This window comes from Pogona vitticeps, chromosome 1, assembly GCF_051106095.1.
Source record: "Pogona vitticeps strain Pit_001003342236 chromosome 1, PviZW2.1, whole genome shotgun sequence".
Taxonomy (NCBI): Eukaryota; Metazoa; Chordata; class Lepidosauria; order Squamata; family Agamidae; genus Pogona; species Pogona vitticeps.
In genome coordinates, this window is record NC_135783.1 from 302,201,824 (window position 1) to 302,216,722 (window position 14,899).

At 40.0% G+C, this 14,899-nt stretch overlaps 2 protein-coding genes and 1 long non-coding RNA gene across 15 annotated transcripts in view; 2 read left to right on the forward strand and 1 right to left on the reverse strand.

The window, feature by feature from the left end:
- CHP1 (calcineurin like EF-hand protein 1) overlaps positions 1 to 6,914 on the reverse strand; it is a 32,713-nt gene extending 25,799 nt beyond the window's left edge. Inside the window, exon 1 of one of the 2 annotated variants that reach the window (XM_078391483.1) lies at positions 6,312 to 6,914. In XM_078391483.1, coding sequence (XP_078247609.1) covers positions 6,312 to 6,627 — 316 coding nt within the window. In that variant the 5' untranslated portion in view covers positions 6,628 to 6,914. Of the gene's footprint in view, positions 1 to 5,952; positions 6,154 to 6,311 lie in introns of those variants that run through there. The other variant, XM_020793699.3, reaches the window with a different exon arrangement.
- Positions 322 to 2,427, forward strand: LOC140703177 (uncharacterized). The gene is made up of 2 exons (XR_012082548.2): positions 322 to 512; positions 2,224 to 2,427. It is a non-coding gene; the product is annotated as an uncharacterized LOC140703177 (long non-coding RNA).
- Positions 5,483 to 14,899, forward strand: part of EXD1 (exonuclease 3'-5' domain containing 1) — a 44,335-nt gene continuing 34,918 nt past the window's right edge. For 2 of the 12 annotated variants that reach the window (XM_020793694.3, XM_020793696.3), the window contains exons 1-3: positions 6,239 to 6,363; positions 9,802 to 9,981; positions 12,668 to 12,736. In XM_020793694.3, coding sequence (XP_020649353.3) covers positions 12,722 to 12,736 — 15 coding nt within the window. In that variant the 5' untranslated portion in view covers positions 6,239 to 6,363; positions 9,802 to 9,981; positions 12,668 to 12,721. Of the gene's footprint in view, positions 5,559 to 6,164; positions 6,364 to 6,704; positions 6,786 to 7,821; positions 7,952 to 9,801; positions 9,982 to 12,667; positions 12,737 to 14,899 lie in introns of those variants that run through there. The other 10 variants (XM_020793695.3, XM_072986253.2, XM_020793692.3 and 7 more) reach the window with 9 other exon arrangements.

Below are 14,899 nucleotides of genomic sequence, written 5' to 3' on the forward strand. Positions count from 1 at the left end.
CCATCCTTCCGCTCCGCCTGTCTCTCTCTCTCTAATCCTGTAGTCCTCCCCTCCCATTGCAAAAGTAAAACTGCCCTCTTCTCGCAAGAAAAGAGTTCAAACCGCACGTAGAAATATAGCCTGCAGGAAAATGTAGAGTATTCCCATGCTGGAGAATATGAGATTCCCTGCTCCCAATTTCAACTGAAGGAGGACACATCCTGGGGTGGGAGGGAACTGTGGCTCCTTAAGAGGCTGGGTGCTTTTGATTTCAGTTTTATTTTTGCTGGAGACAAAAGAAAGGCATTCAAAATACAAGCTTCATGACCCCACAGACACACAGGTAATAAATCAACTGCTACAGATGGCATACAGTATTAATATCTATGTCAATATTTGATACTTTCAGAAACGTCCTTGGAAAGTTTTGGTAAAAAAGAAGTAACCGTACTTGTCTCTCACTCATTACGAAGACATTTTGCAACACAAGGGCAAAGACGACATACCGTAATTCAGAAAGCGCTGGATGAATGGTATGAATTCAAAATATCTGTTATTAGTGGATTTACTGGGAAAGGCAATGAACCACCATGGGGGGGGGTAGGTTTCCTGTTCTTATGAAGCTCCATAAAATTGCCTCTGTTCTATCAATTTCTACAGTTAGCTGTGAAAGGGGTTTCAGCCAGATAAATATCATCAAAAATAAATTCAGATCATGTTTAGAAACTGAAAGTTTAGATGGCCTTATGATGAATCTAAATGGACTTCCACTACTACAGTTTAACCCTACTAAAGCCATTGATAAATAGTACTTCACTGCTAAAACTACCGGGCACGTTCAAGGACACAAGTGCAACACCTCTGACAGCAGTACATTTTCTAAGAAGACATAGGCGAATACCGTGTACATAATACAATTTATTTTGGGTTTGTACGCATTGTTACATAGAAATAAAAGTGAACAAGTGCCTAGTTTAAATTTGTTAACATAAATTGCAAGGCTATAGTCTGGTCATGCTGACTAGTGAAATTTCGAAATTTTTTCAAGCCCTGATTTTGTATCTAAAGGGAACAGACCTATGCAAGGAAAAAACTGTTTAAACCTAGCTTGCCTCTGTCTGTGTTTGATAATTTGCTTTTGTTTCTGTTACTAAACAACCGGAAGGTATCGTGGTTTTGTTTGCAAATCTGATATTTCAAGCACAGAGCACTGTCAGACCTGCATTGCTAGGAAAAGAAGGAAGTAAGCTTTCTTAACATTGATCTGACCCTTATTCTGAATTACCTACAGTCATATATTAACTTTTCAAGGGTGTGAGAGACCACAGATTGAAAGCCAAATGACACCAAATGGGCTCCTTGCATGTAACAGGCCTTAGAAAAATACTATTATAGATATCACTGTGTAATTAGCATGTACTTGATTGACAGCTCTTGTTATAAGAGCCACCTTATCCATTGTTTAAATAACACTTGAGAGCAAGCAGTGTTTAAGGATGAATTTAAATAAAACAGAATAATGATCATTAAGTTTCAGCTTCATGTTTACTCTTCCCTTGTTCACATTCAGAAGAAAATGAAACAGGGATTTTGAAAGAGGGAGAAACACCTGAATTCACTTAAACGTACCGATTTGCAACACTTGAATAGCCTTGATACCATGTTTCCCCAAAAATAAGACAGGATCTTATATTAATTTTTGCTCCAAAAAAGCAGTAGGCATATTTTCAGGGGATGTTTTATTTTTTTCATGTATAATAATCTACATTTATTCAAATACAGTCATGTCTTCTTCTGGTTGCTGCATAATGGTGGAGGGAGGGGTTTCACTTAATTAGGGCTTATTTTTGGGGTAGGGCTTGTATTACGAGCATTCTGAAAAACCATACTAGGGCTTATTTTCAGGTTAGGTCTTATTTTCAGGGAAACAGGGTAAGACAAAACTCCTCAGCAGCTTTCAGAGAAATATTTTCCTTAGCACAGGCTTTGTCTCACAAGTGCACTAGTATTGTTCTCATCTTATATTCAGCCAGTTCCTGAAGTTTTGATTTTACTGTAAAATGTGACATAGGATTAGGGCAATACAATTTGATATGGCCCCTGCTGTTATACCTTCATAGGTACAAAAAAGTGCCTAGTAGCAAATCATGTACAGTTTGTTGTTAGCATTAGGAAGTTGATTAGCCCCTCACATGACTGCTCTTGTGAAGAAGAAAAACTGAATATGACTGTTTTGAATTCCAGGATGAAGAATAACAGACATGCACTATACTTTAAAATGAAACATCATTGTAAGATGCATGCTGCTATGATTGTCTTCTGTGGCAATGCATTCTGCTCTACTGACTGAAAGGTGCAGACCAGTTTTTCTACTATCACTGCCATTTCAGATTATTAAGATAGTATTATTTAATGAATAATAAAGTGAGTTTGAAATGTGCAATACAAGACATTAGAATGCTTTTGGAACAGAACAGAGTGGCCCGGGTAGCTAGATGGGCAGTACGTGCATGCATGCATACTCTTCGGGAAATGCTTTTCCCTTGCTGTCAGTAAATGAATTATTTTATCACTGTTTCTTTTGAAGTAATACATTTTAAAGTGACAATCTGATATTCAGTTAATATTGCTGCTGCTAGTATCCATTACCTCATCCGTCATCAATTTGTCCAGTGTTCTGTTAAAACCAAGTTGTGTCACTGGCCTTAGCAGAAGGATGTAAAAACAAAAGTCCCAGTTCAACTACACACTGAATCCTGAATCAGTACCTCTTGTTATATACCCCAAGTCTCCCATTAAATGGCTGTGGGATCCTAGTATTTTGACAGGGGAAAGTATCTGATCACTTTTTTTCCCATCACATAATTTTATAATTATGATAATTTTATCATTTACTCCTTTACTTTCTATTCCTAAACTATATACACAAAATGCTGTAAGGTTTCTAGCCCTTCTGCTTCAATTGTTCTTTATAGCACTTTCTCCCAACTACAATACTCTTTTCAAAGGTGCAACAATCAGAAATGCACACAGCATTCTACAGAAACAGAAGCAGCTTCCTCATTCCTTGGATCCATTTAATTCAGTATTTAACCTGCAGCAAATCTTCCAGGATCACAGGCAGGATCCTTTATTGGCCCCCTTAAGATATGCTGAGAGTGAATCTCCAAACTTCTGCATATAAAACATATACAGTACTGTACTCTTTATCACCAAGCTATGACTATTCCCATTAAAACTGGTCTGACCCTTATTTGCAGACTACTTCCAATCCTGGTCAAAACACAAATCTCCTGGCAAAGTAGACTCCCGAGGCCCCCAAATGTTTGAACTCACAAACAGCAGGTATGACATTCCCTAGGTCTGGAGAGATGCTTCTGGAGTATTTACAATTGTTTTGTTGTGCATGCCCTAATATAGTACGATTCTCTAGCTTTATCACCTCACTGCTCACTCCAGATCATAAATGGAAAAAGCACTATTGTAGCTCCAATTCAAATCCTGAGCGGACCCCAGGATCTGCATCTCTTTATCCAAGAACTATTCATTTATCCATCCTGTATTCTTCCTATTTTGAACCAGCTACCAAAGCAAAAGAAGAGCCTTTTATCCCCCGACAACTGGGCTTACTCTAAGAGCTTCTGGTGAAGGCCTCTGACAATATCTTTTTGAAAGACCATGTACACAGTGTTTTCTAGCCTGTTTAAGTCAATCACCTATCTGCATTGACATACTATCCCCATGGTAACTACAGTAGTTGCTTACACACACAGAGTAATTCCAGGAGACCATTAAGTGTATTTTTAGCTTCTTTCACTGCAGTTAAGGAGCTGGAAAAAAGTGAAACTAATCATGCAAAAAGCCAACATTCTAGAGAGACTAGGAATTGAAGGTTGCTTATTTACAGAACAGGACATTCTGTGCAATTTGTGCTTTTAACCATGGCTTCTATTATGTTCTTAAAACAGAGCTCTAACCAGGCTTCTGTGAAATGAGACTGGGCCAAAATTAAAACCACTGGGCATCTCTAATTAAATCTCTAATAAATCAACAACATGTTTTGTCTCAACTGTAAGGCACTTTGGGATTTCAGGTCATCTATATATGAGCCCTAGCTCAGCCATGGATCCATCATAAAGCATGGACTATTGCTACCTCAGTTCTCCACTGTGTAAAAAGGATTGCAATAATTTGATTGGGCTGTTTCTTCATAAAAAGACAAAGATGGCAACACAGTTTACATTAAAAGTGAACTAAATACAACAATGCTATGACTATCCTAAACAACTATGTATGGAGACGCTATAAACTGACTATTGCTTTGGTAGTTTGACCACTGGCTGTACAAATGCATGTCAGTGAGGCACTATAATATTCATAAATGATCCGTGCTCAGTGTACTTAGTGTTTTATAAACTACCAACAGGACAGGTCCCTGCCCCAAGGAACATAGAATTTAAAATTGTATACAGGAAACAGCAGGAAGGGTAAAAAAAAGAGAGAGCAGACAACAAAAGAACATGTAATTTATTTACATACATTTCTCAGAGCATGCATTAGATTCTGGGAATATACATCTGATTAGAAATGCATACAATTTTCAATGTGATGTTCAATCTAAGTGGAAATCCTGAAGTTTTTGTGAAAAGGTGAAATTTGAGGAGTTTTGGCTAGATCAGACTTTTGCAGGATACAGTAAGTAACATTTTTATACTGTTCTGGAACTTTCATAAAAAAAGGAAGACTTCATTTGAAATAGTGTTTATTCTAAGCTCCACAATGCTAGAAACGCTGAAGGCAACAAAAGGAAGATCACACACAAGTTGGACTAACTCAATAAAGGAAACCACAGTCGAGTTTGCAAGCACTGAGCAGAACTGTTAACGATAAGACATTTTGGAGATAATTCATTCACAGCATCCCCACATGTCAGAAGCAAATGCTCACATAACAAGTGGGGCAAATGCAGCACTAGTTCAGTAGCTAAGAAATACGTGGCAAATCTTTCTTCCTCTCCATGTACCACAATAGGTGCTAGAAAGATTTAACTATACAGTACTTCCAGACAAACTTAGAATAATGTAAACAGTATTAAAATTCTACTACTTTACCTTAAAATAGTTACCTAATGTCTGCCAAATTAAGGTCTCTTATTCATATTTTTACCATTATTTCACAAGATCTTCAAATTATGACAATCGAAGAAACAGTTGTCTGTTGCTATCCACCATCAAGAATTTACCTCTCCATGCTATTCAATAACGGCTTTTTAAAAAAAAAAATTGGATGCCCAGAACAAAAGAGCCCTTCCCCATCTCCTCAGTTAGAAAAATATTGCATAGCCTCCTATCAAAACAATCTGATCATTAACTAGATTGCTGTCACCCATATGACTTTAACAGGACAATTAAGAACTTAAAACACCTAAAGCAGAAAAGATGCCTCTGGATGTGGAGGCGAGACACGCCTTTGCGAAACCATGACCTCTCTCGTCACGTGGCTGGCGAGGGTGGCCAAACGCAACAGGATATGGGGCTCCGATACCTTTAACGACTGCGGAGAAAGGGGACCTTGGGCAGGTACACCTTTTCTGACTGGGACAAAACCGCCAACCCTTACGGACGCTTCCTCCGCGCCCCCTGGTCCTCCTCCTTATAACCGCTCTGGCTAGACAGGTTTCGGCCACTCCGGGTTATGCGACCAAGACGCCCCAGAAGCGTCTGAGGCGACTAACGTCGTCCGACAAGCCGACCCGGAGACTTCCAGACTCAACTCCTGGCGAGACGCCCCGCCGTCGCCACCTTTTTGCCTGGGACGTGGCGGAGAGGAATGGGGGGCGACAAGCCCGTCAAAGACTTCCACAGAGGAGGGGGAAAATGCTCGCCCACTCCGGCGACCTGACGCTTAAGGCCGGCCGCCCGGCCTGCCAGCCCGCTCCGGCCACCCCTTGCCCGTGTCTCTGGCGGTACTCACAGCCAGTCTCTTTCTTAATCTCTTCAATCTCCTCGTCCCTCAGCAGCGTGGACGCCCGCGAGCCCATCGCCGCCGCTTCCCAAGGAAAGAGCCTCCGAGGACGCTCCGCGCAGCCTTCGCTTGGCCTAGAGCCGCCGGAGAGGAGACCGCGCAGCCAATCAGCGGGGCCTGCGTCGCCTCCGCTCCAGCGACCACAGCTGGCCGAACGGGCGACGCTCGCTCTCTTATGGCCTCAGCCTTCCCCCCTCCCCCTTCCCGCCTACCTCCCCGGCAGAACCACCCGCGCATGCGCGGAGGCGCGCTTTGGGCGCTCTCCAGGCCTCTTTTCGGGTGCGTGCATGGGAGGAGTCTCGCTGTACCTGGTTTTGACGTTGGCGGGGCTACCTCTGAGCCGTTCTCGTGTTTAACGAAGTAGGCGTTGACCCTTTTAACGAATTCTGCCACCGTTTCCAAATCACCGAAAGGGTCGTTCTCGTTGGTTTCTGGTGCTGGCGCGGCGCAAGGCACGGTGGTTCTCGGGGACCTGAGCGGTGCCTGCCGGTTATATGGGGACAAAACACGGTGTGAGCTCCGAGGCCTTGGCTGCTGCTGCTGCTGCTGCTGCTCCTCTTTAGAAAGGCCTCGGAGCCCTCTGAGGGGAAAGGTGTTTTTTTTCTTGGCGTGAGGAAGGCCCATTCATTAACTTTGGCGTTTGTTCTCTGTTAATCGACAGTGTTTCCTTTTAGGGAAACAAATGGAGATTTCAGAGAAAAGTTAATAAGTAACGGCTGTTTTCGTCTTGGGACATGGATAGTTAGACTTTTGTTTCCCTTTCAGTTTTGTGACTTAAGGGGGTAAGCTTTTTAAACCAAGGTTTTTCAAAGTATGGCATATTGCTTGCAAATTTATAAGCCGTTTGAGGAAGCTTACCTTCACGCTCCTGTTTCTTTTAGCATAAATGACGGTGTGCTCGTGTAAACTGCTGCCCCCCCCCACCGGGCTTTTGGTCTTTATAGTCTTAAACACAGGTTCCCAGTGAACTTAATAGGGTTAATTTCTTAGTAAATTTGCTTAGGCTTATTGCATTTTTTGGATTGCGTGAAAGGAGTCAAATGCTACTACACCAGACCTGTTTTTTTTTAAATCTGGGTTTGTAAAGCTCTGTCCCCAGCTTCCTTGAACTGCCAGTTTTGTTGATTTGAGTAAAAATACATTAGTTGCATCCTAACTACTATTATGGTATGCACAAAATTTCTTCGTATCTTAACTGCTAACCCTTAAGAAGACTTGCTATGGGGCAATAGGCAAAAGAAGACTAATGGGAGTGAGAAATGTCTGCAGTCCTCTAGAAAACTTGTCACTAGTTTTGTCTCAAATTCATTGCAAAAATGAAAGATTTGAGTTGAATATCATTTTACTTGTCTTGGTCTTGCACATCTCAAAACTTCATGAATTGAATCAAGCTCCAACTGAGCTATGTATTTATTCATGTGGAATACTTATGATCTGCCCTATATTAAAAGAGTTCAAGATGCATTTTAAGAAACAATTTAAAAGTGTTTCAGGTCTATCAAATACTTTTTATATATCTGAGGCACACTAAAGGTCTAAGCAGGTGGTACGTCACCTCACAGATTGAGGCCCCTTTCCCAGTCTATGGCTGGCCTGGTAAAGGAAATTGGTCTAATTCAAATACTGTAAATGAAGATTTCAGGTACTGTAAATGCTGCATAAACAAACCCACAATTTTCTTGGTTCATTTTAGGTGTGCTAGTCCCAGGGTCTCCCTTTATGGTGTACTTCACTTGGTGGTATCAGAGTAGCAGCTTTGTCTGTAGAGATGTTCTAGAACCCTCCCTTCCAGTACAAAATGGAAAACACTGGGGAAAGATTGATTGTAGTTCAATGGCTTCTTATTCTGAAACCCTGTCAAGTCTTTAGGGGGAGAGTACAATGGATTAAGCAGCGCTTCATATATGCTTGCATTCACAAGTGCAAAGGATTGTATCCACTGGCACAGGTTAGTGTGAATAGGAGATAGTAGAGAGTGTCTCAAAAGAAAATTGTGCCACAAGCTTCTTAGTGTCTTTTAAAGGCCCTACTGTGTTACTACTTACACAAGTGCTTTTATAATGGAATGGCAAACCTTTGAAATAAAAAACATTCCTTCGACTGACAATTTTCTTGCAGGCATGCCTGAAGGTTCGGGTTACTGGTAATGCTAGTCTGTTTAGATTGTTCTGTATTGATGTGTGAGATTACAGAAACTAGGCAAGACGTTATTATCTATGTATAAATCTTCACTGATAGTGTTAGGGATGTCCCTCCCAATAGAGGAATTTGATGTAATAACATTGTATGAAAGATTTACTCTGTTAAATAGAGAATCCTGAAAGTTGGTTTCCCATGCATATACAGGCTAAATACATCTCTCTTCCCACTTTGGAAATAGTCTTCAGTTTTATTTGGTAAAATGTCTTAAATGTTTCCCCCACCACTACCTTCCAGATATTTGATTAATATCTTCAACTTGTATGGAGGGTTGGAATGTTCATGTTCTGCTCTGAAACATTATAGTATTCAGCTTCAGTCATCTTCCTGGAAGCTTTAAAGCAATGGGGAATTCATTTCTCTTATAAAGGTTTATTTACATACATCAGGGGAAAAGTGTTGGGAAGAAACATTTTGATACTTCTTACTGACTCTAAAACCTTTTACCAGTTTTTACATCATATGGATCAAGCTTCAATTTTAGCACTGAAAACAGTTGGTGAGCATTGCATTGCCATGTTTCATCATATCAGCAAGACTTGTCTTAGAAGACTGTCATTAATATTAATGGAACTTCTACAGTGGTCCATTGGTCCAGATGGGTGGGGTACAAATCAAATAAATAATAAATAAATAAATAAATAATAATAAATGCATAGTCTCTAATTGCAGTACAGTATGTTTTAATGCACTGTATGCATTAATACAACATATAGCAAAGTTTCACATAGAGAAACTATTAATTTTAAAGTGAAAAGGGAAATCTTTGCTGCTGTTTCAACATTTTGCAAAAAGGTTATTTTTTCTAGATGGGAATTCAGTACAGGGTTTTCAGCAGTGTATGTCCTCTTCCTAAAACTGAATACACTGTTGGCAGAAGGAAGGAAGAAGATGCAAAGGCACCACATGTTGTAGACTTGGCATCTTTAGGTATGAAGTAGGCATCACTAGTGTTTAAAGAAGAGGATTCTAGTTTGCACTTTTTCACAGCCATAGGAAATGGGGTGGCTATCAATGACCAGGACCTTTTGTTTTCCTGCAAACTTGTATATCCCACAGAAGTGAGGGGCAACCATGTTTTGCCTCCCATGAGCAATAGCAGTGAAATCTGCTGCCGTTGGCCTTCTGGTTTATACAGCCCCTTTTGTGTTTCAAGAAGCTGGCTACAGCAAGAAAGGGGGGACAGAAAAATGTTGGCTAAAGAAGATCCTGTTTGCCACGTGTGTCTGCAGTGCTGCTAGGCCAGTTTTGCCATTCACATGTCCCCTGAGCAAGTAATAGCAGCACTGGAGCTCTGTCAGATAGGGTTAGGGTTGTTACACCAGGGCATTATGGGGAAAATGTGTTTCCTGAAATCTGACCATGGGCTCAATTAAATTGAATCCAGTCTATAGACTCGGAGTTCCCCACCTCAGGTTTAAAAAGGATGGATAAAGGGTAGAAATGTATATGTAGAGCATACAAGCTGTTTGGTTTTATTTTGTGTGTGTGTGTGTGTGTGTGTGGTAGTTTTCAGTGTTTTAATTGTATGATTTTTGTACAGTGTTTATGGATTTTGAATGTTCTAGAAATTATTTAACAGAATACTTCTCGGTTTAGTTTTTGCTTAGGTTGAGCATCTGATCCTTTGGAGCATAGAACACATAATGGATCCTAGCAGTGATTACCACTTCCTTCATGATATTCTGGGAAAAACTGTGAAAGTTACATTGAAATGCGGCACTTTCCAAGGAGTACTTCAGCACGTGGATTCTACCCAAACTATCTTTCTAAAAAGAGGTCCTGCTCTTCTTTTGAATTAAATAAACTCCTATTGAGAAATGTTATTTACCGTAAATCTTGTAGGAGATTGTTAACTCTTCCATGTAATGGATGGATCTGTTTTCTAAGCAGTAGCATTTGGTTTGGAAGTGAATTTCAGTGCAGAGGTTGTCAAGTGGTTCCAGTTACCACATTGTTTGTTACACTCAAAATCTTAAAAATTGAAATGCTGTGGAATATTTTGAGCTCTTAGAAGATAAGACATTATTTTCTTTATATGTCAAGCTGTTGGCATTATCCTTGCCTCCTGAGAACTTTCTTAAGATTTGGATTTGACCCAGAGGACACCAGTGGGCCATCTCTTTTCCAACAATAAATTTTAATTATAATATAATATCGGGATGTAGGAATGATAGTCACAATTAAATATGTGCAGAATTATTATCCTCACAACTTGAAAGTTAAAGCAAATGTAGAGCAATGTAAACATCAGTATTTCACAGTTTGTGGAATTCTTGTCCTGCATAGTGTGGTGTAGTGGCCAGAGTGATGGACTAGTATACAGGAGACCTGGGTTCAAATCCTTGCTCAGCCATGGAAGCTCACTAAGGGTTTTGAACTGGTAAAACTGATCCTTATCTCACCTACATTGAAAGCCCTATTTAGGGTCACTATAAATTGGTTCTGGTATGACGGCACATAGCAACAAGTCCTTCACTGGTCCATCCACTTACTATTTTTAAACTGTTATGTTAATATATGGAAAAGCTCAGATAATGGAGCAAGAATGCTTGTAATATTTCAGCAGTTCCTGTATGAATGTGTAATATGCAACTTAATCCACTGTAGATTTGTTTGGAAGTAAGTTTTATTGAATAGTTAAAAAACCAATTTGGCACTTTTTAGATCTAATATATGTGCTCATATATGTCACAAGACTTGGGTTTTTTTAAAAATAAATATGAAGAGAGACTAATATGAAAATTCAGTTCAGCATACTGTCAAATAAACAAGCATAGGGTTGCCATCTTAGTTCATGAATACTCCCAAGTTCCAGGGAGTTCTGGAATTAAAAGGAAATGAATTGTTCAGTGCTTGAGGTGTGTCATCCTGGCAGGCAGAGTGGCAGAGCAGCATTCCTTTCTTCTGCCTGCAGTTCCACATGCTGCCATTTTTTTAAATTTATTTTTTTGCTAGCATGTGTTCATGAACAGGAAAGATGTTGGATGAACAAGGTGCCCTGCCCCTGCTTCCCAGTTGCTGATATCTATAAGCACCAAGGTTAGAGAGTTTACTTTGGAAAAAAAAGACAGCACTGGAAAAAGCAGCTCCCTTGGTCTTTTATAGTTTATAGCAGGAGATCTTCGTAGAAACAGTGTTATGTATTCCAGCTCTTGAAAATTGAATACAGTAATAATGTCTTGGTAGTATTCTATTTGCCCCCATTAGCAATAATGTAGTTTTTTACATTAGCAATGTTCTATTAATTCAGTTAATTCTTTTTTTCCTTCTGTGTAGTTGTTCCTTGTAGAAAGCTGTTAGTAATAAATTTCCAGTCTCCTTTATGCCATCAAAAAGTGTTTCTAATAGCTGGACCTAGATTTTTATGATAGCTCAAGGCCTTGAGACTGATTAGATTTCAAGAGCTACTTACCTAATATTGAATGTATTTCATGATGATGGGACTTAATTATTAACAGTTCCCTGGCAACTATCCTGAACCTGGGCATCCTTAAGTTGCCCTGCTGTCCACACTGGAGTGCAGATGCTTTGAGATCTGTTGACATAAATAAAGGATATAATGGTTGCTCAAAATGTACAAAAGTAAATTTCAACTGTTTTGATACATAAGCAGTTAATAAAGCTATATCTCACATAGCAAGATGGAGGACTACTTTCATATGTATTCTCTAGGTTACTCAGTAGCTGACATTTGCTGAAAAATTCCAATGTAATCTAGGGATTTTGGTAGGGTAGAATTATCTTGCCCAGTAAATAGGCTTCGCCTTTGTATTTTGCATACTAGTTATAGCTCTGCAATCTTTTAGTTGCTGTTGTTTTGGACCTATTTCAAGTTGAAAGGATACGTGTTACATGATTTTGGTGCTTAAGAACACAGACTTTTCTTTGAAACAGTAAAATCAGTATGAGATTCCTTCAGAAGCATATCAAACAAACAGACAAGAGATAAATCTACAGAAGGAACAAAACGAAAATCATGGTTAAATCACGTGCCATTAACATTTTGTGAGAACGGTGAATTTTTACAGTTTCAGAAGAGGAGAGAAGAAAAAACCTAGATGCATGCAGTGAAACTAACAGTAATATTCATTTGCAGAAATCCTGTTGCTTAGCATTGTAAGTTATAACTAGAGTTGGCTCGTTAAATCAATGGAACATACAGAGGTGTTGCATCACCAAATCCACATTGATTCAGTTTTGACTTACTATGTTAAATAACAGGATATCAACCTATATATGTTCACTGTACTCTTACATCCATGTAAGTAATCAGGTTGCACAAAAACACAATAAAAACCAGTAAATTGTACAACATAAAACTATTGAGAAACACCCCATGTATGCAAAACAACTTCCATGTTGCTTTACCATAGGGTGCTAGGCAGGATGATATTTCATGTTTTAGAGTCTAAATTTTTAGTTTCATTTATGCCATTTCTCTTGCTGTTTTTCTTTACTTAAGTTAGAAACTTGGAAAATGGCAGACATGTCCCAGGAATAAAGATGTTTTTTGGCCATGAAATTATTAATGGTAAGAAAATCTTCATTTTTTTGTTCTTCAGAAACATTCGTTGTTAGATTTAATGCCATGTAATACGTCTTGTCCTCTTCCTGTTAAGATTTCTTACTCAGAACTGTCTACTTCCTGGTCTCCCATTTATAATTTGAAATATCTTCTGTAATAGGTTTTAGAAGGCTGAGCGTTGTAGAAGACTATAGGCACCAAAACTGCTTCTCAAAGACATTAAATATATATGCAACACAACTTTGAAAAGCTTAAAATATTCTGTGGCTAATTATTTTCTCCCCTTCATGGATTGCTGCCTTGTCGTGGCGAAAGGGCTTGAGTAATTCAGAGAAGCTATGTGCTATGCTGTGCAGGGCCACCCAAGACGGACAGGACATAGTGGAGAGTTCCGACTAAATGCAATCCACCTGGAGTAGGAATTGGCAATGCCACTCCAGTATCTTTGCCAAGAATGCCCCATGATCAGAAACAAAAGGCTAAAAGATATGACGCTGGAAGATGGGCCCCTCACGTCGAAAGGCGTCCAACATGCTACTGAGGAAGAGCGGAGGACAAGTACGAGTAGCTCCAGAGCTAATGAAGTGGTTGGGCCAAAGCCGCAAGGACGCTCAGCTGTGGACGTGCCTGGAAGTGAAAGGAAAGTCCAATGCTGCAAAGAAAAATACTGCATAGGAACCTGGAATGTAAGATCTATGAACCTTGGGAAGCTGGATGTGGTCAAACAGGAGATGGCAAGAATAAACATCGACATCCTGGGCGTTGGTGAACTAAAATGGACAGGAATGGGCGAATTCAACTCAGATGATTATCATCAACATCACAATAATCCAAGTTTATGCACCAACCAGCATTACTGAGGAGACTGAAATTGAACAATTTTATGAAGATTTACAACACCTTCTAGAACTGACACCAAAGAAAGATGTTCTTCTCATTCTAGGGGACTGGAATGCTAAAGTAGGGAGCCAAGAGATAAAAGGAACAACAGGGAAGTTTGGCCTTGGAGTTCAGAACGAAGCAGGGCAAAGGCTATTAGAGTTTTGTCAAGAGAACAAGCTGGTCATCACAAACACTTTTTCCAACAACACAAGAGGCGACTCTATACATGGAAATAATCAGATGGGCAATACCAAAATCAGATTGATTATATTCTCTGCAGCCAAAGATGGAGAAGCTCTATACAGTCAGCAAAAACAAGACCTCTGATCATCAGCTTTTCATAGCAAAGTTCAAGCTTAAACTGAAGAGAGTAGGAAAAACCACTGGGCTACTCAGGTATAATCTAAACCAAACCCCTTATGAATTCACAGTGGAAGTAAAGAACAGGTTTAAGGAAGTGGATTTGGTGGACAGAGTGCCTGAAGAACTTTGGATAGAGGCTCGTAACATTGTACAGGAGGCAGCAACAAAAACCATCCCAAAGAAAGGAAATGCAAGAAAGCAAAGTGGCTGTCCAACGAGGAAGGAAAGCAATGACAAACCTTGACAGCATCTTAAAGAGCAGACATCACCTTGCCAACAAAAGTCCGAATAGGCAAAGCTATGGTTTTTCCTGTAGTGATGTATGGAAGTGAGAGCTGGACCATAAAGAAAGCTGACCACCGAAGAATTGATGTCTTTGAATTGTGGTGCTGGAGGAAGCTCTTGAGAGTCCCCTGGACTGCAAGGAGAACAAACCTATCAATTCTAAAGGAAATCAACCCTGAGTGCTCACTGGAAGGACAGATCCTGAAGCTGAGGCTCCAGTACTTTGGCCATCTCATGAGAAGAGAAGACTCCTTGGAAAAGACCTTGATGTTAGGAAAGTGTGAGGACAAGAGGAGAAGGGGACGACAGAGGATGAGATGGCTGGACAGTGTCTGCGAAGCAACCAACATGAATTTGACACAACTACGGGAGGCAGTGGAGGATAGGAGGGCCTGGCATGCTCTGGTTCATGGGGTCACGAAGAGTCGGACACGACTAAACGACGACGATGTAAGATGCTGGACTCTATTAAAATTAAGACTATACCAGAATACAGACAGAGTTCTAGTTCCTGTCTTTTGAAGATGCTGGCCACAGAGACTGGCGAAATGTTAGGAAGCAAAACTTCCAGAACATGGCCAAACAGCCCAAAAAAACCCACAACAACCAACTAGAGGTTGTTGGGTTTTTTTTTTTTTT